Below are 26,724 nucleotides of genomic sequence, written 5' to 3'. Positions count from 1 at the left end.
TCCTGATCCGCTGAGTTACTCCAGCACTTTGTGTCCTTTCTCGTAGAAAATGTTAAATTCTCACTTGACAGATAGATGTGGAAACACACTGGTACAATCCTAATCTAAATTATCAAAGAAAACTATACATTTAAGCATAAAAAAGGAAAGGTGTTGAATATTCTCAGGTTAAAAAAAAGTACTCGAGCTGCAGAATTAAATTCCTAACGCATAGTTTACTAGTGGGCATTGAACAAGCTGGAAATGTCAGCCTCTTCGCTACATTTGATGGAACTCAGTTTCAGGCAGCAAGTTGATCTTGTTGTTAGGCCATGGTTACAACATAGCTTAAAAAAGGATCAGAAAATATGTTTCCAAACAAGATTCAGATCTTCAACTAAGTGAAGGGTTACTTAAAATGGCAAAACACAGGCCGCTCACAGATGTAATTCATTTTTTCACTACATGAGTATACCATCCAGGACCCATCATGGTTAGTACCAGCACAAGCTTCGTAACTTCCAGTGCTTTTGGGTTTTCCGTCGGCCCAAAACCTAAATGATAAAATGACATGGGTTAGAATGGTTGCAGTGTTCATGTCCGTAGATTCACAAGTTATAGGAGTAGAATTAGGCCATTCAAGTTCAAGTGAGTTTATTGTCATGTGTCCCTGATAGGACAATGAAATTCTTGCTTTGCTTCAGCACAGAACATAGTAGGCATTTACTACAGAACAGATCAGTGTGTCCATATACCATTATATAAATATATACACACACATGAATAAATAAACTGATAAAGTGCAAATCGGCCCATCCGCCATTCAATCATGGCTGATCTCTGCCTCCTAATCCCCATTGTCCTGCCTTCTCCCCATAACCCTTGACACCCGTTCTAATCAAGAAGTTGTCTATCATATGCTAACCCACTAATTTCTTCATAGTTTGAATTAAACCAGTTTGAATGTACATCTAATTATGTACATGTGAAGAATAAGGAGTGGTGTCACGGAGCGGGGGGGGGAGAATATTAACCATTTTCCTCGGATTATCCATTGACTGGAACATAGAATATAAAACAGGCATAAAGGTACAGCACAGGAAGAAGGGTCTCAACCCGAAACATCACCCATTCCTTCTCTCTAGGGATGCTGCCTGTCCCGTTGAGTTACTCCAGCGTTTTGTGTCTATTTTTCTCCTGCTCTCAGATCCCCAGTCGAGAATAAAGACTTAGAGTACTGCACATGGTGGCAGGTCTGGTTCATCGGTGTGAAGAAGGGCCCAGCAGGGAAGCTCAGAAGCCCAGAGAGCACAGGAGGAGGGAGTTGCTGGCAACTATAGATGTGAGGAGTGGGCCGGTAGGAGATGGATCGGGATATTGCCTCCAGCATCCGTCAGGGTCGGCTGCAGGAGGTGCCCCCGGGACACAGAGGCGGTCGGGCAGGGGAGGAGAAGGACCTTGGGTCGTGGGCCTGCAGAAGCCTGGGGCTGACCTGGACTTGCCTGAATCAAGGGCGTTCCAGTACATCCAGCACGTGGACTGAACTTTGGACCTTTTCTTTTTCTTTATAAACGGCACCAAAATATGGCGACTTTGCATTTACGAGTTGTGCAAAAGAATTTCACTGGGCCGTGCATAGGTGACAGTAAAGAACCATTGAATGTTTGAATTGAACCATGTACCAGACCCAGCAGTGAGTGGGGGTGGGCTGGACAACATTGGTTGCTCAAGTGTCTTTTCAAGTCAAGACCTGAACCTTTTAGTTTAGTTTAGAAATACAGTTCAGAAACAGGCCCAACACCGACCAGCCATCCCGGCGCACTTACACTATCCTACCAAATATATTTAAACCAAGTCAATTAGCTTACAACTCCGTACGCCTTTGGAGTGTGGGAGGAAACCAGAGATCCCGGTTCGGTGGCACAGCGGTAGAGTTGATGCCTCACAGCGCCAGAGACCTGGGTTCGATCCTGGCCACGGTTGCTGCCTGTGTGGAGTTTGTACGTTCTCCCCATGACCTGCGTGGGTTTTCTCCGGGTGCTCCGGTTTCTCCCACACTCCAAAGACGTGCAGGTTTGTAGGGTAATTGGTTTCGGTAAAGTTTGTAAATTGTCCCCAAGTGTGTGTGTGTGTGTGTGTGTGTGTGTGTGTGTGTGTGTGTGTGTGTGTGTGTGTGTGTGTGTGTGTGTGTGTGTGTGTGTGTAGGATAGTGTAAGTGTGCGGGGATCGCTGGTCGGCGCGGACTCGGTGGGCCGAAGGGCCTGTTTCCACGCTGTATTTCTAAACTAAACTAAATCCCAGAGAAAACCTACACGGTCACAGGGAGAACGTACAAACTCTGTACAGACAGCACCCCATGTCAGGATCGAACCCGGGTCTCTGGCGCTGCAAGGCAGCAACTCTACCGCTGCCCCACCGTGCCACCCAAACCTCCATGAACCCATCTTAAAAAACCTCACCTCCAGTCCCGATAGTTTTCAGAGCTAATTGCACAAAATAAATGTTTAGCAACAGAGGGTCGGACTGGTGCACCAATTAGCCCGTTCCACTGCAAAGAGAACTTACGTCTGTGAAGGAACGTAGTCAGTACCATCCACCCAATGCCAGGTCCCATCCACGCTGGACTCATTCAGGCCAATCCAGTGTCGTGTTGTCTTGACCTCTTTTCTCACAAACGCCTATGGCATAAATAAATAAATATAGGATTGTGAGAGACGTCAGACATATTGGTTGACCAAAACTACTGGAACCTAGCCATGCCATTTTCATGATTTTATCATCTGACGAAGTGCTTCTTCTGTTGCAAAAATATTGAGTGTAGAATATGTCAGATTTGCTGCCTATCGATCTGAATTTCTGCCACGCACAGTAAGAAATGCTAATCTGACAGTGCTTTTATTTCATAAACCCCACGATAATTGGAGTGTATATGTGTGAATACGTGTGTGTGTGTGTGTGTGTGTGTGTGTGTGCGCGTGCGAATACGTGTGTGTGTGTGTGTGAATACGTGTGTGTGTGCGTGTGTGAATACGTGTGTGTGTGCGTGTGTGTGCGTGTGTGAATACGTGTGTGTCTGTGTGTGTGTGTCTGTGTCTGTGTGAGAGCGAGATAATATATATGTGTGAGTGTGCATGTGTGACAATATGTGTGTAAGTGACATTATATCTGTCTGTGAGATAACATTATTGTGTATGTGTGTGTGTGTGTGTGTATATATATATGGTGTGTGTGTGTGTGTGGGTGTGTATATATGGTTTGTGTGCGTGTGCGTGTAAATTATAATATGTGTATGTTTGTGTGATAATAGGAGTGAGGTGGTGAGTGAATGTGGAGAGATGACCTGCAGAAAGCGCTCCGAGGACTGGTATTGGGAAACTCTAAACAAAGCCACCCCCTCCCACCCCCCAAAGCTCCCTACCCTTCTCTTTCCCCCCTCCCCCACCCTCCCTTCCTCCGTGCCCACCTGGACTGCCACCACCCACTCCCCTCTCCCCCAGCTCGCCACTTTCTTCCCTCTGTCTTTGCAACATGCAAATTTCAAACATGTCTCACACCTTCCTTTCGTATCTCTGGCCTTTGTTCCAACCATTTGCCCATCAAAACCCTTCTCACCTATGCTTGAAGAAGGGTCTCGACCCTAAACGCCACCCATTCATTCTCTCCAGAGATGCTGCCTGTCCTGCTGAGTTACCCCAGCTTTTTGTGTCTATCTTTGACCTATCTGCCAGACTTTACCCTGCCCCTCTCCTTTTCCATCATTTTTCTCCCTCCCTCCCTACCCCCCCCCCCCCCCCCCCACCCCCACCAATCAGTATAAACTTGTATAATCTTGACCCAAAACGTCACCTCTCCACGTTCTCCAGAGATGCTGCCTGTCCCGCTGAGTTACTCCTTCACTTCATGTCTATGTTTAGGCGTACCTGTTTGGCAGAGCTGTCGACCACAACCAGGTTGGCCATCTGGGCAGTGCAAAGCCTCTGCGATGACACCCAATCTTCTGAGTCTGGTGAAAAGTAGAAGCACTTTTGGCTGAATAACGTCCACTGGTCGGGGCACTCGAACCGGGGGCGACCTGGAAGTGAACAACCAGTCACCAAACTCCTCCCCACAACAGGAGCCACGTAGACAAAGTCCGCCACTGGTGCCAAGGGGACAACTCATCCATGGAGCCCAATGGGCACTCTCCCTCCCTCCTTCCTTCCTTGGTCAAATGGGCCATGGGGAGGTGTGTAGTGAGAGGAGTCTGGGATGCAAGCATTGACCAAGCAACGTTGAGAGTTGAATTGAGGATGACAGCAATCCATGTCTTTACAGAGAGGAAAGGAGCCCTCAAAGGAGTTGCCCTTTCCCACTCTACACTTGATAGGAATTGTATCATCCATGGGTCCGAGACCAACCCCACCAATTTATCTGAAGAAGGGTTTCGGCCCGAAACATTGCCTATTTCCTTCGCTCCATAGATGCTGCTGCACCCACTGAGTTTCTCCAGCATTTTTGTATACCCACCAATTTATCATCTAGTGACTCCCCCTGGAAGCGATGGACTTACAGAGGAATATCTCAGTGGCAAAGCAGCTGAGGAACGTTGCCAAAGGTGTATCAGTAACTGCCCATAGAAGCAGCCCATGGCACCGCTCCCCACAGTCTCACACAAGGCTACCTGTGTTTAGGGTTTTCATCTGTCCCTGGTGAATAGGGCCATCGTCTAGTACCTTTTGTATTTGTGACGATCGCAGTGGCTGTCTAGATGTTAGAGATGTGTAGGTAGGAACTGCAGATGCTGGTTTAAACCAAAGATGGACACAAAATGCTGGAGTAACTCAGCGGGTCAGACAGCATCTCTGGAGAAAAGGAATAGATGCTGACTGACCCGCTGAGTTACTCCAGCTTTTTGTGTCTCACCAATTTATCCATGATTCTTACTCCGAGGCTTGGGATTGTTCGAAGGATTGGAGACTGCGATAAAATGTCTTGCCTTCAAGAGTCTTTTGAATGACCAGAGTTTTTTTTTTTTTTAATACCAAGAGTCGGGGAAACAATAACCAGATGACATAAGTTTAAGGTGAGAGGAGGAAGATTTCATAGGAACCGAGGGGCAACTTTCATACAAAGGGTGCACAAAATGAGCTGCCAGAGGAGGTAGGAAAGAACTGCAGATGCTGGTTTAAATCAAAGGTAGACTCAAGATGCTGGAGTAGCTCAGTGGGACAGGCAGCATCTCTGGAGAGAAGGAATGGGTGACGTTTCGGGTTGAGACCCTTCTTCAGGCAGACGACAGGGGAGGGGGCGGGACAGATATAGAATGTAGTCAGAGACAGCAAGACTGGTGGGAGAACTGGGAAGGGGAAGGGGATGGAGAGAGAGGGAAAGCAAGGGCTATTTGAAGTTAGAGAAGTCAATGTTCATACTGCTGGGGTGTAAGCTACCCAAGCGAAATATCCCTGCACCTATTGTCTATTGACCCGAAACATCACCCATTCCTTCTCTCCGGAGATGCTGCCTGTCCCGCTGAGTTACTCCAGCATTTTATGTCTGCCAGAGGAGGTAGTTGAGGTAGGTACTATAAGACACTTGGACAGGTACATGGATAAGAAGGGTATTGCGGGATATGGGCCAAATGCAGGCAAATGGGACCAGGGGAGATGGGGCATCTTGGGCAAGTTGGGCCGAGTGGCCAGTTTCCGTGCTGTACGACTCTATGAGTTGCGCAACGCCCTTCATTGACTGACCGACGGGGTGAATGAGACACAAGGATGGCTCCCGTCGTTCTCAACACTCACAGTTTTCCCTCATGTCCGCGAGCTGAGCGCGCACGTCACCGTGCCATTTGCGCGTCTGATCCCACAAGCTGGAAACTGAAAGTGAAACGCAGGATTACTGCAGGGCCAGGATATTCCAGTCACACTTTAATCCCAGCACCCACCGCACAACATCCACTACAGGACAAAGGCCAGGGAAACGGGCAAACTCTTGCATATCTTTCATTCATTGTCCTGGTTTGGCTCAGCCACCAAGCACGACACCCGGAGGCTGCAGCGAATCGTCCGATCAGCTGAGAAGGCTGTTGGCTGCAACCTTCCCTCCACTGACAAACTGTACACGGCAAGGGCCAGGAAGCGAGCGGGTACGATCATCTCTGACCCCTCCCACCCTGGCCACAAACTCTTTGAATCACTTCCCTCTGGAAGGCAACTCCGGACTGTCAAAGCCGCCACCGCCAGACATAAAAACAGCTTTTTTCCCCACGAGTAGTAGCTCTACTCAATAACCAAAAATCTGTAGCCTCCTTTTGCTCTGGTATTTTACATGTTTAATCGATAGTGTTTTATTATTAATGTTTAATGTTTTATGTGTCATTCTTAACTGTCACTGTATGTCATGTAGTCACTTGCGGGCAGAGCACCAAGGCAAATTCCTTGTATGTGAATACTTGGCCAATAAACGTATTCATTCATTCATTCTATATCTCTCCACATCATCGTCTATATCTCTCGTTTCCCTCTACCCTGACTTCCAGTCTGAAGAAGGGTCTTTAACCCAAAACGTCACCTATTCCTTCTCGCCAGAGATGCTGCCTGACCCGCTGAGTTACTCCAGCTTTTTGTGTCTATCTTTGTGTAACTCTTCACACTGGCAACTCCCAATTATCCCTGCCCGATGTTGGGAATACTGGGAAAGACATGGTTTGAAAGTGGAGCCAGGCACCAGGGAGTGTCTTCAATCCCACTGGCTAGGTGGCACGGTGGATAGAGCTGCTGCCTCACAACGCCAGAGACCCGGGTTACATCCTGCCTGTGGGGAGTTTGCACGTTCCTCCGAGTGCTCCTGCTTCCCAAAGACCCACGCCTTTGTGGGTTCATTGGCTTCTGTAATGGGCCTGTCCCACTTTCATGACCTAATTCACAACCTTTTGAATCGTGGACATTTTTCATCAGGCTAGAAAAAACGCCGCGACCTACTTGATGCCACGAGTACCTACGACTAACATCACGACCTGCTACGACCTACCTACGACCTTGTGACGCCCATGCTGCGAATATGAGTCAAGGGCAAACTCGGCAGAGGTCGTGAATTTGGTCTTGAATGTGGGACAGGCCCTTCACTTGCCCGTGTCGCAGTGCGTGGACGAGAAAGTGGGATCTCGACCCAAAACTGCAACAATCAGGATCGCTTGCAGCTGGCCATGTGCAGCGATGCTTTGTCATTGACATGCCCTGCTCACTCTGCCATTGCCTGCATTGTACCCTCTGTCTGCTCAGACAAGGCAATCTCCAAGCAGGGCAGCAGGAGGGTAGGCACTGCCCCCTGTTGGAACGACCAGCCTGCTGCAAGTCTCCCCAGCAGAATGACCAGTAGATGAGTCCACAGGTGAACCTCACCACAGAAACACACAGGGGCATTGTTGGAGTCTCACTTACTCCTGTTTTCTATGTTTTTCTGTCCCGTGGCCAAATGTTCGTTTTCCACCCGAATCACTGAGATCAGTTCTGTAATGGGCATGAAATATTGGTTACAGCAGTCAGGAATACTGAACGAGGGACAGAACATTCACATTATGGTAACACAGCCATCCACACACGCCTCTACATGCAGACTGATCCAACACACCCTACACAGACCCACCCACACACTCCACACACAGACCCACCCACACACTCCACACACAGACCCACCCACACACTCCACACACAGACTCACACTCCACACACAGACTCACACACACATTCTCTGCACAGACTCACCCACACACACACAGACCCACCCACACATTCCCCACACTCAGACGCACCCACACACACACTGACCCATCCACACACTCCCCTACACACAGACTGATCCAACACACCCCACACAGACCCACCCACACACTCCCCACACAGACCCACCCACACATTCCCCGCACTCAGACCGAGCCACACACTCCCCACGCCCAGACCCACCCACACACTGACCCAACCACACACTGACCCAGCCACACACTCCACTACGCACAGACTGATCCAACACACCCCACACAGTCTGGCCCACACACTCCCCACACAGACCCACCCACACAGACCCACCCACACACTCCCCACACAGACCCAGCCACACATTCCCTGCACAGAGTCACCCACACATTCCCCTACACACAGACTGATCCAACACACCCCACACAGTCTGACCCACACGCTCCCCACAAAGACCCACCCACACACCCCCATGCACACTTTGACAAAGACTTACCCTGCTTCATGCTCGCAAGTTCCGATGTGATGTTATCCTTCAGCTCTTTAATTTCTCCAGACATCTGTCTGACTAAAAGTGAGACAATAACATGGAGGCCACGTCAACGGATACTTTTAAGGCAGAGATTGACAGATTCTTGGTTAGTACGGGTGTCATGGGGTTACGGGGAGAAGGCAGGAGATTGGGGCTTTAGAGGGAGAGATAGATCAGCCATGTTCTATGTTCTTGACTCGAGGGAATGAGTATAGTTTAGTTCAGTTTATAGATACAGTGTGAAAACAGGCCCTTTGGCCCTCTGATTCCACGCCGACCAGCGATCCCCGCACCCGAACACTCTCCTACACACACTGGGGACAATTCTACAGTTTTACCACGCTAATTAACCTACAAAACTGTACGCCTTTGGAGTGTGAGCGGAAACCGGAGCTCCCGGGGAAAGCCCACGCAGGGAGAACGTACAAACTCCGTGCAGACAACCCGTGGACAGGATCAAACCCGGGACTCTGGCGCTGTGAGGCAGTAACTCGACCTCTGCGCCACAGTTTCACCTGGAGTTATAGGGAGAGTTTGGACAAGCTAGGACTTAATCCCTTGCAATGCAGGAGACTAGGGTTAATCATATAGAGGTGTATAAAATCATGATGAGCATAGATAGTGTGAATGCACACAATCTTTGTCCCAGGGTTGGGGAATTAGGAACTAGAGAGCAGAGGTCTACCCAGTTGCAATGATCGAGAGGAGTTGATATGGAAGAGGTTCACTGGCAGTTTTCAGACTTGGAGATCTGTAACATTGGGTAGCAAATTAATCGTAGGTTCCTTCCTTGAACATGTCTTTGGATTCATGATATGCTGAATATATTTTGTGTGAAAGCCTGTGACCGGAGCCTGTCTGATCTCTCTCACTTCCCTCCACACTGTGTGAGTCACCAGCCTCCTGCCCTTTGCGGGATGTTCCCCCGACGCTTCCACACGGCTGCAGGCAGGCCCTTGCTCATCGCCCCCGCCCGCCATCCCTAACACTCACACGCCGTCTGCAACTTACACTTCAGCAGCTCCACGACAAACATCACCGTCAGCAGGACAAAGAGACCCAGGAGGATGTAGCTCACTATCCCAAAGGCTTTTCCTCGCGTTGCTCCCGCCGTTCCTTTGGCAGCGTCTGGAAGGTGGGAAGGAGGTTGACTGATACATTGATTAACTGATTAGTTGATTCATTGACTGTGATTAGTTGACATTGACTGATTAGTTGATTCCGTGACTGATTAGTTGATTCCCTGACTGATTAGTTAATTAATTGACTGATTAGTTGATTCAGTGACTGATTAGTTGATTCACTGACTAATTAGTTAATTCACTGATTAGTTAATTCATTGACTGTGATTAGTTGATTCACTGGCTGATTAGTTAATTCGTTGACTGATTAGTTGATTACTGCCTGATTAGTAATTCATAGTTAGGTACAGGTTACTGAGTTGGATGATCAGCCATGATCATATTGAATGGCGGTGCAGGCTCGAAGGGCCGAATGGCCTACTCCTGCACCTATTTTCTATGTTTCTGTTTCATTGACTGATTAGTCGATTCACTGACTAATTAGTTAATTCACTGACTGATTAGTTGATTACTGACTGATTATTACTTCATTGACTGATTAGTTCATTCATTGACTAATTAGTTATTTCGTTGACTGATTAATTGATTTACTGACTGATGGAGAAGTTGATTGATTGATTGATTGATTGATTGATTGATTGATTCCCCCCCAGCCTCAGTGCTCCCTCCTTCTCTCTGCACCCTGCCCCTCCAGTGCTTCCCCAGCCTCACCTGCCACTGCTCCCTCCTGTGTCCCGTCCGGCTGGGCATCCTCTGCTTGAAGGGAACAGAAGAGATCGATAAGTGAAGGGACGCGGATTACCTATGGGCGATTTGTCCACATCACTGGGAGGTGTGTGAGGTCCACCTCCTCCGGCTCTGGGACACGGTGGGTACTGAGACTGGCATTTGCCTGCTGCTCAGTCAGTGTGGGACACTGGCCCAGGTGATCCTGGCACAATGAAACAAGTGTGGAGGAAGGAACTGCAGATGCTGGTTTACACCGAAGATAGAAACATACACAAAATGCTGGACTAACTCAGCGGGTCAGGCAGCATCTCTGGAGAGAAGGAATGGATGGCATTTTGGGTCGAGACCTTTCTTGAGATGAAAAAAGGCACAGCGATGAGTCACCCTGGGCCAAACAAAGTGTGTGTGTGTGTGTTTGCCTGCGTGCAAATGTTGGTATGTGTGTGTTTGTATGTATGTGTGTTTGTGTTTCCAAATGCATATGTTTGTCATTGCATGTGTATGTTTGTTCTTGTATGTGTGTTCATGTGCATGTGTGCATCGATGTATACATGTGTGTACATCAATGTGCGCATGTGTGTCTTACACTGTATGCATGTGGGTGCATACATGTGTGCAAGTGTGTGTGTCTGTATGAGTGTGTGCATTTGCATACAGGTATGTTGGTGCATAAGTGTGTGCAAGTGTGTGTGTGTACGTGTCTGCGTATGTTTGTGTGTACATTTGCATACATGCATGTGGGTGCATACATGCATGAAAGTACATATGTCTGTGTGTGTGTCTTTGTGCATGTGTGCATACATGCATGTAGGTGCATACGTGCGTGCAAGTGTATGTGTGAATTTGTGCATACATGTGTGTGTGTGTGTGTGTACGTGTGTGCATGCATTTGTTTGTGTCTTGAGTGCATGTGTGTGTGTGTGTGTGTGTATGTGTGTGTGTGTATGTGCATGTGGTGTTCCAAAGAGTATGTGCGCGTCAGTGTGTTCCTGAGTGCGTCTGCAAGTGTGTATTGTGTTGGTGCATCTGTGCGTTTGTGTATGTTTCCATAAATGAGACCAGGCATGCACACATGAGTGGCAGGAAATGCTGAGCCAGTTGTACACAGAGTGAGACAGCTGACAAGTGACCACTTCATAAGGCACCACGTTATTGTGGGTCTTGAGCCACATATCAGCCAGAGAGCAGATCACCTTGCCTTGTCTATGCACTTGCACTGGTAGCTTTAATCAATGCCAGCATTTATTTTGCAATTTTAACAACTAAATTCGGCCTTTGAAATTGCACAAAAAAGTGAAGTGCTGAGCAACTCAGCGGGTCAGTCAGCATCTGGGGAGAGACACAGACACTCGATGTGTTGGGGTCGGCAACCTTCCACTGACCCGACCCGAAATATCGTCTGTCCATGTCCCTCCACAGATGTTGCCTGACAAGCTGAGTTACTCCAGCACTTTGTGTCATAGAGTCATAGAGTTATACAACGTGGAAACAGGCCCTTCAGCCCAACTTGCCCACAACAGCCTAACCCTTGCCATCATGACCAACATGTCTCATCTACATTAGTTCCACTTGGCCCATATCCCTCTAAACCTGTCCTATCCACGTACCTGTCTAATTGCTTCTCAAATGTTGAGATAGTCCCAGCCTCAACTACCTCCTCAGAAGCTTGTTCCATGCACCCACCCAACTTTTTGTGTGAAATAGTTACCTCTCAGATTGCTATAAAATCATTTCCCCTTCACCTTAAATCTATGGCCGATTTTGTGTTGTGCTTAAGATTCCTGCATCTGCAATCTCTAGTGCCTCTCTGATATTGCACGGTTCACTGTGAATTCCTGTTCTCTGGATGGCTGCCCATGCTCCAGGATGATTTGTTCAACGTGGTCCTACATTGCGGTACCACAATAGCGGTAGAGCTACTGCCTTACAGCACCAGAGACCCGGGTTCGATCCTGACTGCGGGTGCTTGTCTGTATCTGTATCTTGACGTACAATCACCATCACTGGTTGTCGCATATGTTGGGAGGGTCATGTGCAAAATTGCAACTAAATATTAAAGTGGGCCTTCGAAGTCAGCGTCTTAATATCGATTGTTTCCAGCTTTGTCTTGAAGGTCTTGACATCGGATGCAGTGCGAATGTCATGGTGGAGATGATTCCATTCGCCAATTGTCTTTGGGTACAGTCAATACAACAGACAATAGACAATAGGTGCAGGAGTAGGCCATTTGGCCCTTCGAGCCAGCACCGCCATTCAATGCGATCATGGCTGATCATCCCCAATCAGTACCCCATTCCTGCCTTCTCCCCATATCCCCTGACTCCGCTATCCTTAAGAGCCCTATCTAGCTCTCTCTTGAAAGCATCCAGAGAACCTGCCTCCACCGCCCTCTGAGGCAGAGAATTCCACACTCACCACTCTCTGTGAGAAAAAGTGTTTCCTCGTCTCCGTTCTAAATGGCTTACTCCTTATTCTTAAACTGTGGCCCCTGGTTCTGGACTCCCCCAACATCGGGAACATGTTTCCTGCCTCTAGCGTATCCAAGCCCTTAACAATCTTATATGTTTCAATGAGATTTCCTCTCATCCTTCTAAACTCCAGAGTGTACAAGCCCAGCTGCTCCATTCTCTCAGCATATGACAGTCCCGCCATCCCGGGAGTTAACCTTGTATACCTACGCTGCACTCCCTCAATAGCAATACCTATCACAGTCTGTATCTGTAACTTGACGTACAATCACCATCACTGGTTGTGCGGAGGTTGCACATTCTCCCTGTGACCTGCGTGGGTTTTCTCCGAGATCATCAGTTTCCTCCCGCACTCAAAGGACGTGCAGGTTTGTAGGCTAATCAGGTTAGTATCAAAGTTTTTTTTTTAAATCGCTAGTGTGTGTAGCGTGGTGTTAATGTACGGGGATCGCTGGTCAGCACGTTCTCGGTGGGCCGAAGGGCCTGTTTCTGATTCTGTATCTGGAAACTAAACTAAACTAAACAAAATGAAACACGCACCCCATGGTTACATGAGTCAGTCTAATCCTGGTTGGGGATATTCCTCAGCTTCATAGATTCTCATCGGTTTGCATGTGGCCTCAGCTGCGTAATTATACAGCTATTCTTGGGCATGGGCAATGTGTTCCAGATGGCCAGAACAGGAAGAAAGTTATGAGTAAGGAGAATCATCTGTAAAATAAGTAAATCCCCAGTGAATCACCGGGCGGGCGGGCGGGCTGCTGATTTTAAACAGCTCCCTAGTAAAGCTGAAAGAGAGACGGTGAGGGTGGGTGAGGGTGGGTGTGGTTGGGAAGATGGGGGGAGAGGGAAAGTGGGGAACGGGTGGGGAGCAGGGTGGGTGGAGGGGGAGGGGGTGAGGGAATGGGGAGGGAGGGGTGGGGAGGGGGTGAGGAGGCAGTGGGGAGGGGGTGGGGAGGGAGAGAGGAGGGAGTGGGGAGCGAGAGAGAAGGGAGTGGGGAGAGGGTGAGGAGGCAGGGGGGAAGGAGAGAGAAGGGAATGGGGAGAGTATGGGGAGAGACTGGGGAGGAGGAGAGGAGGGAGAAAGGAGGGAGGGTCTGAGGGAATGAGGAATGGTTGAGGAGGGAGTGGGGAGGGAATGGGAAGAGGGTGAGGAGTGGGGAGGAGTGAGGAAGGATGGGGGAAATGTGGGGATGGTGAGAAGAGACACTGGCGAGGAAGTGTCAAGGGAACAAGGGCCAAAGTGGGCAGAGTAGGGAGAGAATGAGGAGGGTTGGGGAGGAGTGGGGAGGGGGGTGGGAAGGGAGTTGGGATGGAGTAGTGGGCTGAGAATGAGGCAGTGTGGGAGGGAGAGGAGGGATTGGGGAGGGGGAGGGTCTGAAGAGGGGGTGAGGAAGGAGTGTGCATGGAGTGGGTAGGGTGCAAGGAGCCCCTGGGGAGGTAGTGACAAGGCAGTATGGAGGGGGTAAAGCAGGTGGGCAGTGAGTAGGGCAAGAGCATGGAGGCTGAGGAATGGGGAGAGGGTAAACAAAAGTGCTGGAGAAACTCAACGGGTGCAGCAGCATCTATGGAGCGAAGGAAATAGGCAACGTTTCGGGCCGAAACCCTTCTTCAGACTGATGAAGGGTCGGAAGGGAGTAGGAAGGGAGTGGGAAACTGCTCAGGGAGTGTGTCATAAGGGATAAGAGTAGAATTAGGCCATTCGGCCCATCAAGACTACTCCACCATTCAATCATGGCTGATCTCTCCCTCCTAACCCCATTCTCCTGCCTTCTCGCTATAACCTCTGACACCCGTACCTGTGAAGAGTGAGATGGGGGGATGTGGAGAGAAGTAGACATGAGAGGGGTCTTTTACGACTGAGCTGGCTTTCCATGGAACCAGTTGTCTGCCTCTGTCCCAGTGGGAGGTGCGGGCAATGTTCAGCCGTTATGTCCCCAATCTGCTCATCACATGAAGCCAACCTTCAAATCAATGACTTCCTGAACTATAACATAGAAACATAGAAAATAGGTGCAGGAGTAGGCCATTCGGCCCTTCGAGCCTGCACCGCCATTCAATATGATCATGGCTGATCACCCAACTCGGTATCCTGTACCTGCCTTCTCTCCATACCCCCTGATCCTTTTAACCACAAGGGCCACATCTAATTCCCTCTTAAAATAGCCAATGAACTGGCCTCAACAACTTTCTGTGGCAGAGAATTCCACAGATTCACCACTCTCTGTGTGAAAAATGTTTTTCTCATCTCGGTCCTAAAAGACTTCCCCCTTATCCTTAAACTGTGACCCCATGTTCTGGACTTCCCCAACATTGGGAACAATCTTCCTGCATCTAGCCTGTCCAACCCCTTAAGAATTTTGTAAGTTTCTATAAGATCCCCCCTCAATCTTCTAAATTCTAGCGAGTACAAGCCGAGTCTATTCAGTCTTTCTTCATATGAAAGTCCTGCCATCCCAGGAATTAGTCTGGTGAACCTTCTCTGTACTCCCTCTATGGCAAGAATGTCTTTCCTCAGATTAGGAGACCAAAACTGTACACAATACTCCAGGTGTGGTCTCACCAAGACAACTTGCAGTAGAACTGCAGTAGAACCTCCCTGCTCCTATACTCAAATCCTTTTGCTATGAATAACAACCTGTCCCCCACACCCAGTGCCCCTCCCTCCATCCCTCCAACCCCGCAGTGAGCAGCGTACCTGCGTTCCGCACATTCATCTTCATCTCGTCCTTGCCCTGCCGATCTCCAGCGCCGTCCTTCACCATGGTGTGTTGGGTGGTGACCCGATAACCTGCCCGACAGAAAGAAGGGGGCAGAGGTGAAGTGGAGCTTTGTACCAGCCCTAGGGCTCCATCACTGCCCGATGCCCCCTCCTCACCCACCTGGGGTCCCCAGCACTGCCCTCGGGTCTCACCCCCACCCAAAGGTCCCACATCCCCACCCCCATCCAATGGCCACACTCTGCAATAGTCCAATGGCCACAATGGCGGCACGGTGGCGCAGCGGTAGAGTTGCTGACTCACTGCGTTGACACCCAGGTTCCATCCTGACCGCGTGCGCTGTCTGTACGGAGTTTGTACGGTCTCCCCGTGACCTGCGTGGGTTTTCTCCCGTTGCTCCGATTTCCTCCCACACTCTAAAGACGATCCCCGCATATTAACACTATCCTACACCCACTAGGGACAATTTTTAGGGACATTTACCAAGCCAATTAACCTACATACCTGCACGTCTTTGGAATGTGGGAGGAAACCGAAGAACGCGGAGAAAACCTACGCAGGTCACGGGGAGAACGTACAAACTCCGTACAGACAGCGCCCGTAGTCAGGATCGAACCCGGGTATCCGGTGCTGCATTCGCTGTAAGACAGCAACTCTACCGCTGCGCCACAGTGACCGCCCTTCCTCTCTCCGAAGGGCCTGCCATTTGGAGTTGATGTTCCCCTTGATCTCAACCCACTATATCATTATCAATGGTTTCTTCTTCTTATTTGTTCATGCATTCCCCAAGAGGCAGAAAGTGCTCCCTTATGAAGAAGGGTTTTGGCCCGAAACGTTGCCTATTTCCTTCGCTCCATAGATGCTGCTGCCACCCGCTGAGTTTCTCCAGCATTTTTGTCTACCTTCGATTTTCCAGCATCTGCAGTTCCTTCTTAAACAAGTTCCCCCTTCTCATCAATCGCCTGCACTGCCCGTTAGATATATTACTATTACCATATTACTCTTCCATAACGCAAGTTTCTGAGAAGCAAACCACTGCAGATGCTGGTTAATACCAAAGATAGACATAAAATGCTCGCGTCCCAGTCACAGTGGGACAGGAAGCATCTCTGGAGAAAATGGATGGGTGACGTTTCAGGGTTGGAACCCTTCTTCAGTATCTCCCGTTCTAGGAAGATGCATTATAAGAATGACACTAAAAGCTGGAGTAACTCAGTGGATCAGTCAGCATCTCTAGAGAAAAGGAATAGGTGACGTTTCGGGTTCAGACCCTTCTTCGGACTGGGAAAAGAGGAGTGAGGGACAGTTGCGGACTGAGTCTAAAAATATTGGTTACCAGGAGACAAAGGGGGCCCACCATTAGGGGCCCACTTCATATTGGGGGCCCACTTCATCAGTGGCCCACTTGCCATCGGGCAAGCTGACACCCTGGCCAGTCCGCCACTGGTGAGAGATATGGACTGTACTTAGGAGAAATGAATGAAAGATATGCAAAAAGCAACGCTAATGAAGGAAATGTGGGAGACACAATAGGCCAATGTTGGGAGTGACAGAGGTGACAACGAGTGTACAGACAGAGGAACTCAACAAGGTGACAGCAAAACTAGTATGTGTAGTAAGGAACTGCAGATGCTGGTTTATACCGAAGATAGACACAAATTGCTGGAGTAACTCAGCGGGGCATCTGAGAAAAAGGATGGGCGACGTTCTGAAGAAGGGTTCCGACATGAAATATCACCCAAACATCACCTATTCCTTCTCTCCAGAGATGCTGCCTGGTTCATTTAGTTAGTGGAGAGATACAGTGCGGAAACAGGCCCTTCGGCCCCACCGAGTCCATGCCGACCAGCGATCACCTCGCTATACTACACACCAGGGGCGACTTATAATTTTCACCAAAGCTGGGACTGATTGGGTTAGTTTAGTTTAGAGATACAGTATGGAAACAGGCCCTTCGGCCCACCGAATCTGCGCTGACCAGTGATCCTCGTACACGAGCACCATCCCACACACTGGGGACAATTTACAGTTTTTTTACCAAAGTCAATTAACCTACAAACCCGAAACGTTGCCTATCACCTTCGCTCCATAGATGCTGCTGCACCCGCTGAGTTTCTCCAGGGTTTTTGTGTACCTTCGATTTTCCAGCATCTGCAGTTCCTTCTTAAACCTACAAACCTGCACGTCTTTGGGATGTGGGAGGATACTGGAGCACCCGGAGAAAACCCACGCGGTCAGAGGGAGAACATGCAAACTCCATACAGACAGCACCCGTAGTCAGTACGGAACCCGGGTCAGTGGCACTGTGAGGCAGCAACTCTACCGCTGTGCCGTTCTGCTGCCCGAAACGAACATTTTCTTTCCTTTCCACATAATTCCACGTTCTAATCTCCACCAGAATGTTCAGCAGCAGCATCTCACAGGAGTGTAATTAATCAAAGGTCTGGCGTCAAGCCTTTTAAGGAGATATAAGTCCCGATCATCCGCAACTTGCTGGAAGAGTTCTGCCTAAAGTAACGCCCCGAGTTAAGAAAGAGAGGGAAAAGCTTTGGGAGGATGGGTGACTGAAAATACCATGGGCAGAGGAGGATCGAGGAGAATTTTGGTGTTGCAGAGTTCGGGGGGACAGGAGGGGGAGGCAGAAATCTCAGTGAATTAGCAGAGACAAAAAAGCTACAGTGGGATTCCACAATACATACATATATATGTATTGTTTATCCAGTGATTTATATCCTTGGATATATATATAAATATATCCACAAGGATACAATGTACAAACAAAGTGAGAACAGTACGAAACAATGAACTGCAGATGCTGGTTTATACCAAAGATAGACACATATCCCTGGAGTAACTCAGCAGGTCAGGCAGCATTTCTGGAGAAAAACGGTGGGTGACATTTCGGGTTGGGGCCCTTCTTCAGACTGAAGGCAGTGCTAGTGCTGGTTCATCAGTTCATTAGTATTTGATTAGTACGAGACTTGATTAGGGTGTCAGGGGTTATGGGGAGAAGGCAGGAAAATGGGGTTGAGAGGGAGAGATAGATCAGCCACGATCGAATGGCGGAGTAGTCTTGATGGGCCGAATGGCCTAATTCGGCTCCAATAACCTATGAACTTATGAAAGGTGGGGCAAGGGCAGGGATGATGTTGGGAGACAGAGGCAGGTGAGAGATAGGTGGAAGTCTGGTGGAACCAGGTGTGGGAGAAAAGGGGATGCAAATAATATCTCTGAGGATCTAATTGTCGGTGCATTTCATTGCAACAGGTTTAAAAACAAAGGCAGTTGGAAAAAGTTCAAAGGTGAATTGGGATAAATGTTCTAAGAATAAACACGGCCAAATTGGACTGGCTTTTAGATGGGACAACTTTGAAGAGTTGGGCCAGTTTGTTTCTATGCTGTATGAATCTATGACTATATTTGGAGTCAACAGCAACACGGTGGAGTTGCTGCCTTACAGCACCGGAGAGCCGGGTTCAATCCTGAACCTCCGGGAACCGCACGGGATCTCCAGAGGTTTCTGTTCAGGTTTCCTAAGTGGGACAGGGGCATAACACTCAATGCCCCGACCAATGAAGGCAAGCATTATTTACCACTATCTACTTGTGTTGCCACTTGTAAGGGAGCTCCAGACTTGGATCCCAAGATCCATTTGTACATAAACTCTGTTCAGGGTCTTATCATTAACTGTATACTTTCCCTTTGCAAGAAAACAGAAAATGCATGGAATAGGGTAGCAGTTTGGGAAAAGGCGGAAAGACAACTCAGAGAGGAAACTGCGATGCTGATTTTTGAGTGCCTGTCTCCCTCGACCAAGAGTGGGAGACAGCCAGAGAGTTGTGAGTCTGTGGAATTTTCTCACAGAGAGTTGTGAGTCCGTGGAATTTTCTCACAGCGAGTTGTGAGTCTGTGGAATTTTCTCACAGCGAGTTGTGAGTTTGTGGAATTTTCTGCCACAGAGGGCAGTGGAGGCCGGTTCTCTGGATACTTTCAAGAGAGAGCTAGATAGGGCTCTTAGAGATAGCGGAGTCAGGGGATATGGGGAGAAGGCAGGATCGGGGTACTGATTGGGGATGATCAGCCATGATCACATGGAATGGCGGTGCTGGCTCAAAGGGCCGAATGGCCTACTCCTGCACCTATTGTCTATAGTCTAATGTCAATGCTCAAATACAGTCCAATGTGAAATCAGGGTTAAAGAGAGAATATTCCTGTGTTATTTAAAATGCTAAATTATTTTGATTGTGTACATGAGGAAGCAGGCTTAAAAATTGCATTAGTAGATTGAATGCCGTTAAAATTGTGTAGTGAGTCACCGTAACCCTGTTTAGAAAGGTTCAATAAACAATGCGATCTTCTGTTGCAAGTTTCCCCGTGACGTTTCCCAGTCTGATGCTGCTCTCTGGCACATTCAATGCACGCTGTTGTCCTGGGCCTGCTGCGAGTTCTCGCAGTTGCCGCGCGCGGTTGGCCTAGCAGCTGCCACCACAGCAGGAGTTGCCCTTTAGATAGTAGAATTGGCCCTTTAGTTATGCAAGGTTCCAAGGAGAACGTACAAACTCCGTACGGACAGCACCCTTTAGTCAGAAACTGCAGATGCTGGTTTACACCGAAGACTGAAGAAGGGTCTCGACCTGAAACGTCACCCATTCCTTCCATCCAGAGATGCTGCCTGTCCCGCAGAGTTACTCCAGCATTTTGAGCCTATCTTTCTCTGTAATTGTAGCATTATAATGCAGTCACAATATATTGTGTGCTTTTGATATTTTTCTCTTTGCATTACTTGATGTACTTGCAGATGGCATCCTTGTACTCATGCACAATAAGATTTGACTGCATTACACACAAATAAAAATGTTTCACTGTATCTCGGAACATACCACAATATTCTTCCACTGACATCCTGATTAAATGGGCAAGGACCAGAGGTTTGTGAGACAATCCCCTCCTTTTACTCCTTCTACAGGGTCCCTGTTCTCCAAATGCACAGACTTCAGTTTCCCAAAACCATGCTGATACACCTTCACCACTTTGGGCCATTGCAGGTCTGAGAAGGATGGGGGGGGGGGGGGGAAGGAGCTTATTGAAACATACCAAATAGTGAAAAGCCTAGTGGATGTGGAGAGCACTAGTGGGAGAGTCCAGGACCAGAGGCCATAGCCTAAGTCTAAAAGGACGTACCTTTAGAAAGGTGATGAGGAGGAATTTGAGCCAGGGCAGATTTTGACCCTCTTGGTCTTTGTTGTATCTGGGGGACTCGGTCATTTCTTGGCACTCAGGACTGCCTGTTCATAAGTTCTAGGAGCAGAATTAGGCCATTCGGCCCATCAAGTCTACTCTGCCATTCAATCATGGCTGATCTATATTTCCCTCTCAACCCCATTCTCCCGTCTTCTCCCCGACACCCATACTAATCAAGAATCTGTCCCACTGAGTCACTCCAGCTTTTTGAATCTATCTCTGCCTTAAAAATACCCATTGACTTGGCCCCCACAGGCCTCTGTGGCAGTGAATTCCACAGATTTACCACCGTCTGACGAAATAAATTCCTCCTCATCTCCTTCCTAAAGGAACGTCCTTTGAATCTGAGGCCGTGCCCTCTGGTCCTAGACTCTCCCACTAGTGGGAATCAGTGACGATATTGGATTTTGAGCACACTCGTGAATTGTTCGCTGGTCCTGTCTTCCCCTGGCAGGACTTGGAATAGACTACTTGAGTGGTCTGGTATCATGCGTGTGAACTAAGTGACCCACCCCGTCGGTGCTGAGCGAGTGTAATTGGAACCCTGCTGCTGGGAATGTTGTCCGGGGAGAGGACCCCGACATTGACACGCCCGGCTGGCTCAGCCACTGCATCACCTGCCGTCGCCTCAGAGCCGTGGGTTCGAGTCCCGGCTTGGGCGATAATTTCCCAACTAATGGGATTTCATGGGAAGAATACGAAGTGAAACCTGGTTGATTTCTGGGACAGTAAACCCCCTGTCCCACTTAGGAGACCTAAACAGCAACCTCTGGTGACCTTGCCCACCACCCAAAAAAAAATCATGGTCAAGGTGACCTGCAACCTCCTACCACTTCCCACAAATATGTTGAAAACCTTGCTCGACTGTGAAGAAAACCGGCTTCAACTAGACCTGCGACAAAAAAATTATCGATGTTTAAAACGGCAACCTATTTTTAGTCGAGGCTAGTTTTAATCATGATGAAAAAATAGCAGCAACCTAGATGAAGCCTCGACCACACGGAAACTACTTTCGACCATTAGGGAGAGTGACCAAAACCTCCCGTGACCTCATGGAAACCTTGGGTGGCGGCCAAGGTCACCAGAGGTTGCTGTTTAGGTCTCCTAAGTGGGACAGGAGCTTTTAAGATTGTTTTTCAAACAAGTGTGGTTGAACATCCTACTAACAACAGAATGGTAGGGATATAGGGACATATTGAATATCATATTGAATAGCTGTGCTGGCTCGAAGGGCCGAATGGCCTTCTTGGTTCTTGGTTACTTGGTCCTCCAAAATATTCCAACTGGAATTTAAACTGGAGGTGGTGAAGGGAGGGATTAAGCCAGAAAGGGTTATTGGGAAGAAAGTGCTACTTTAAATTTAGTTGCATCTGGTTGGGTAACTATAGTTTGGTGGAGATTATTCCATGCTTTAATTGTGCGTGGGAAGAATGAATTGCTGTACACATCTGTCTTCTCCTGCACCTATTTTCTATGTTTCGATGAACCATCCTACCAACAACTAGAGAGCAGTCCTGTGCTACTATCTACCTCATTGGAGACCCTCGGACTATCTTTGATCGGACTTTATTGGACTATTGAAACTTTCTCATCTTCTCCGTGCATATGGCTTGCACAACCTAAAGTTGCAAGTCAACTTGTACTACTTGATCTAATTGTTTGTGCACGTCGGGTTGATTGCATTAGTCAAAACAGGGTGGACCACGTGAAGGTTGCATTCTCCCTTGCCCTCAGGACTGTGCTGTGGTCACTCTGTGCGGGCAGAAGGTCATAAGGAATAGGAGTAGAATTAGGCCATTCAGCCCATTCAATCATGGCTGATCTATCTCTCCCTCCGAACCCCAATCTCCTGCCTTTTCCCCATAACCTCTGACACCCGCACTAATCAAGAATCTACCTCCACAGCCGTCTGTGGCAAAGAATTCCACAGATTCACCACCTTGAGCGAGGACTCTGGCCCTCCAGCCATTTGTGGCTGTGATTAGGAATGGGCCATACTGTTGCTAGGGATCGCTCCCCAAATTTAACCAACCCCCCTCCCCCACCCACTGACCCACAGGAGGATGCTCCTAAGTTGACTGAGTCACTGCAGCCGGGTGAATCCAGGTTTAATTATTGTCTTTTCTCATTGCAGGTGTATTACAATCCAATGGCCGAGCGGACGATGCAGGTTACAGGTAAACCCCACTGTCATGGGCTTGAAGCAGTGTTGCCTGTAACGAGAGTAGCGATGCCCTTAACGAGTGTACATGCTCCCCATAATGACTGTTGACGATGCCTGTAATGATTGTTGGTGCTGCCTGTAATGAGTGTAGCTGACTCCCGTAACGAGTGTAGATCTTGTCTGTAATGTCTAGACGATGTCTATAATGATTGTCTGTGCTGCCCGTAATGATTGGGATGACGTCTGTAATGAGTGTCGGTGCTGCCTGTAATGAGTGTGGCTGACTCCTGTAACCAGTGTGGAAACACTTCAATGACTGTAGACTAAGCCTGTAATGAGTGCATATGACACCCATAACAAGTGTAGGTGTTAAGTGTAGGTTCGGTTCTCGAACAAATGAGGGTGTTACCTGTAACGAGTGTAGGTGACGCCTATAAAGAATGTAGTGTTGCCTGTAATGAGTTTGCACAATGCCTGTAACGAGTGTTGATGCTGCCTGTAATGACTGTAGGCGATGCCTGTAACGAGTGTAGACGCTGCCTGTAATGACTGTAGGCGATGCCTGTAACGAGTGTTGATGCTGCCTGTAATGACTGTAGGCAATGCCTGTAACGAGTGTAGATGCTGCCTGTAATATGGCACGGACTGTGTGTGTGTGTCAGGGCGTGGAGTGTGTGCTGGGCTGGACACTGGAGTGCTGTCGACTGTATTGAATGGTCTGTGCTCCGTGTCGGCGGGTGTGCAAGCTGATGCGTGCCCCTGTGATCGTGAAAGCGTTGCTCGACCGAGGCGGATGGAGACCTCTCCATCCAGCCCAACGAAGGGTTAACAGCCGAGCGTGGCCCGTTCAGCTGTTGCAGCAACTGCGGCCGTCACTCTCCCTGTGTGGGGGCTTACGGGGAGATGCTCGATCTGTTGCCAAGTGCTGATTGCTGGCGGGGAAACAGGTAGCCAGAGCTCCACTCTCTGGGGGAAGCTAGGGCCCCTTGCAGTCAGAACCACAGGCAATTAATGTTGGGACGAGAGGCTCACAGTAACCAAACTCCCTCCACCCCACGGCCCAACGTTGCTATGCTACTCAATACCAAGCACGTGGCCTCCTGACCCAATCCTCACCCGTGAACCCCAACCATCACCTCGGAACCCCAACCCTAACCTCTGAACCCCAACCCTCACCTCTGAACCCTAACCTTCACCTTTGAACCTCAGAGCACTGAACCCCAATGCTCACCCTTGAACCCCAGCCCTCACCTCTGAACCCTAACCTTCACCTTTGAACCTCAGACCACTGAACCCCAACACTCACCTTTGAACCCCAGCCCTCACTTTTTAACCTCAGCGCTCACCTTTGAACCCCAACCCTCACCTCTGATCCCCAGCCCTCACCTCCGAACCCCTGCTTTCACCTCTGAACCTCAGCCCTCACCTCTGAACCCTAACATTGACCCACCTGAACCCAAGCTTTGACCCTTGAACCCCAACCCTCTCGTCTGAACCCCAACCCGGACCCCTGAACACCAACACTCCCCCACCGAGCCCAAACCCTGACCCACAACCCCGACACATGAACCCAAACGACCCCGGGACTTCCCCTTGACCATACCCTGGCCTTCCTGATCCTCACCCTAACCCCCTCAGCCATAATCCTGAATCCCAAACCTGCAGACACAAAAAACCTGGAGTAACTCAGCAGGTCAGGCAGCATTTCTGGTGAAAAGGAATAGATGACCCTTCTTCAGGCTTAGGGTCGGGGGAGAGAGAAACAAGGACTATAGGATGTACATAGAACAAATGAATGCAAGACGTGCAAAAAGCAATGATGATCAAGAAAAGGCAGAGCCCACAATGGTCCATTGTTGGCTGTGGGGGTAGGTGATAACGAGTTATACAGACGGTGAAACGCAACAGGATATTAACCTAGTACGATGTGTAGGGAAGAACTGCAGATGCGGATTTAAATTGAAGATGGACACAAAATGCTGGAGTAACTCAGCGGGATAGGCAACATCTCTGGAGAGAAGGAATGGGTGACTTTTTAGGTCGAGACCATTCTTCAGACTGATGTCTGAACGATGACTAGGGACCACAACCCTGACCCTGACCCTGAATCCTGACAACTCACACTGACCCCCTGAACCCTAACCATGGCAATTTCAACATTCACCCCGAACATTGAGCCTCTGATCAGGACCCAGCCCCTGATCCCTTGAATCCCACCCTGACCCTAACCCTGTCATATGCTGAGAGGGTACACAAAATTGCTGGAGGAACTCAGCGGGTGCAGCAGCATCTATGGAGCGAAGGAAATAGGCGACGTTTCGGGCCGAAACCCTTCTTCAGACTCAGAGGGACTGAGAGGGACTGTCATATGCTGAGAGGATGGAGCAGCTGGGCTTGTACACTCTGGAGTTTAGAAGGATGAGAGGGTATCTCATTGAAACATATAAGATTGTTAAGGGCTTGGACACGCTAGAGGCAGGAAACATGTTCCCGATGTTGGGGGAGTCCAGAACCAGGGGCCCCAGTTTAAGAATAAGGGGTAAGCCATTTAGAACGGAGACGAGGAAAGACTTTTTCTCACAGAGAGTTGTGAGTCTGTGGAATTCTCTGCCTCGGAGGGCGGTGAAAGTTCTCTGGATACTTTCAAGAGAGAGGTAGATATGGCTCTTAAAGATAGCGGAGTCAGGGGATATGGGGAGAAGGCAGGAACGGGGTACTGATTGGGATGATCAGCCATGATCACATTGAATGGCGGTGCTGGCTCGAAGGGCCGAATGGCCTACTCCTGCACCTATTGTCTATTGTCTATTGTCAAACCCTTCCCACAAAAAGGGGAGTGTGCAGGAGATTGGGGTTAGGGGGCATAGATAGAACAGCTATGGATTGAATGGTGGAGTAGACTTGATGGGCTGAATGGCCTAATTCTGCTCCTATCACGAATGAAATAATAGACAATAGAGAATAGGTGCAGGAGCACGGCATTCGGCCCTTCCACCATTCAAAATGCTGGAGTAACTCAGCGGGCCAGGCAACATCCACAATCAGTACCCCGTTCCTGCCTTCTCTCCATATCCCTTAACTCCGCTATCCCTACCCTAGTGAAGTAATGTTCCTGATCCTTTCCGCTGAACTTTTTTCCCTGAACCTAACTCACAATCCCAACTCCCTTTCCCATGCCTATGTAACCACCGCAGGACCCTAAACGACACCCCTGCCCCTATAAGGCGAGGCTGGGATCCCGGGGCGAGGCGGGGAGACGGGCCGGGCAATGACTCACAGACTCCTGTGTCAGAAGGAACTGCAGATGCTGGTTTAAACTGAAGAGCTGGAGTAGCTCAGCGGGACAGGCAGCATCTCTAGAGAGAAGGAATGGGTGACATTTCGGGTCGAGACCCTTCTTCAGACTGAAGACTAAAGTTGTCAGCGTTTTACGTCTATCTTCGGTTTAAACCAGCATCTGCAGTTCCTTTATACACTCACACACACAGTCTAAGGAAGGGTCTGGACCCGAAAACCCCATCCATTCCTTCTCTCCAGAGATGCTGCCTGTCCCGCTGAGTTTCCCAAGCTTTTTGTGCCTGCCATCAGTCTTAAAATAACATCGGAATTATTTTACAGTGACTGCTTTAAGTCGGCGGCTGTATGCAAACTCCTGGCTAAACCGCTGCGGGCGACTCCCATCCTAATTGAGACATCTAAAGTTGCAAAGAGTCTTGTGCATGTTGCATTTGCGGGGTTTACAGCAATGAGTAATTGCATTGAGATCAGACTTACAAGTTTGGGGTTGCAGCTGTGCACGCTTTCACCGTTATTTAACGTCTCGCCGTTAGTTTCTCTCTCCTCTCTCTCAATGGACCGTGGAGCGGTTGCAATCCGCCGCCGCGCCTCCCTGGGCGGTGTTGGTCCGTCCACACTGGAACCCCTGCAGCCCGGACTCCAACAAAGAGAAGCGAGCGAGTCTTCCGTCTGCCTCGCCGAACTGTTACAGCCCTGCCTCCTGCCCCTCCCACTCCTCTCCCCCACGCCTACCGTCTAACTCTGGGGTCGGCGTGGACTCGGTGTTTCCACGCTGTATCTCA

The 26,724-nt window shown here is 49.1% G+C and overlaps 2 protein-coding genes across 6 annotated transcripts in view; both read right to left on the bottom strand.

Annotated features, from left to right (window-relative positions):
• LOC116991809 (neuropathy target esterase-like) overlaps nt 1–19,849 on the bottom strand; it is a 140,299-nt gene extending 120,450 nt beyond the window's left edge. Inside the window, exon 1 of one of the 5 annotated variants that reach the window (XM_033050757.1) lies at nt 19,831–19,849. The gene's annotated coding sequence lies outside the window, so the exon portion shown is untranslated. Of the gene's footprint in view, nt 1–4,750; nt 4,804–10,286; nt 10,306–16,863; nt 16,880–18,046; nt 18,064–19,830 lie in introns of those variants that run through there. The other 4 variants (XM_033050761.1, XM_033050760.1, XM_033050759.1 and 1 more) reach the window with 4 other exon arrangements.
• Nucleotides 196–26,673, bottom strand: LOC116991812 (CD209 antigen-like protein E). Its single transcript, XM_033050770.1, has 11 exons — nt 26,439–26,673; nt 17,853–17,863; nt 15,219–15,311; nt 10,035–10,079; nt 9,253–9,369; nt 8,206–8,277; nt 7,398–7,466; nt 5,760–5,834; nt 3,900–4,051; nt 2,545–2,657; nt 196–533 (listed from the first exon to the last, which is right to left on the bottom strand). Exons 3-11 carry the CDS (start codon nt 15,283–15,285, stop codon nt 389–391), a joined length of 855 nt encoding a protein of 284 aa, XP_032906661.1. The 5' UTR covers nt 15,286–15,311; nt 17,853–17,863; nt 26,439–26,673; the 3' UTR covers nt 196–388.
• Nucleotides 26,674–26,724: the final 51 nt, after the last annotated feature.

Source organism: Amblyraja radiata, chromosome 35 (assembly GCF_010909765.2).
Source record: "Amblyraja radiata isolate CabotCenter1 chromosome 35, sAmbRad1.1.pri, whole genome shotgun sequence".
Classification (NCBI taxonomy): domain Eukaryota; kingdom Metazoa; phylum Chordata; class Chondrichthyes; order Rajiformes; family Rajidae; genus Amblyraja; species Amblyraja radiata.
Note: the sequence above shows the minus strand (reverse complement) of the source record. Positions and strands in the feature narration are given on the sequence as shown.

Excerpts from the sequence above, each read along its gene's own strand:
- LOC116991812 (XM_033050770.1), bottom strand. The coding sequence starts at position 15,285 with ATGGTGAAGGACGGCGCTGGAGATCGGCAGGGCAAGGACGAGATGAAG. Across the intron at positions 8,278-9,252 it reads TGTCGTGGAGCTGCTGAAGT|TCAGACAGATGTCTGGAGAA; the intron begins GTAAGTTGCAGA and ends TCTCACTTTTAG. Across the intron at positions 7,467-8,205 it reads ACTTGCGAGCATGAAGCAGG|AACTGATCTCAGTGATTCGG; the intron begins GTAAGTCTTTGT and ends TGCCCATTACAG.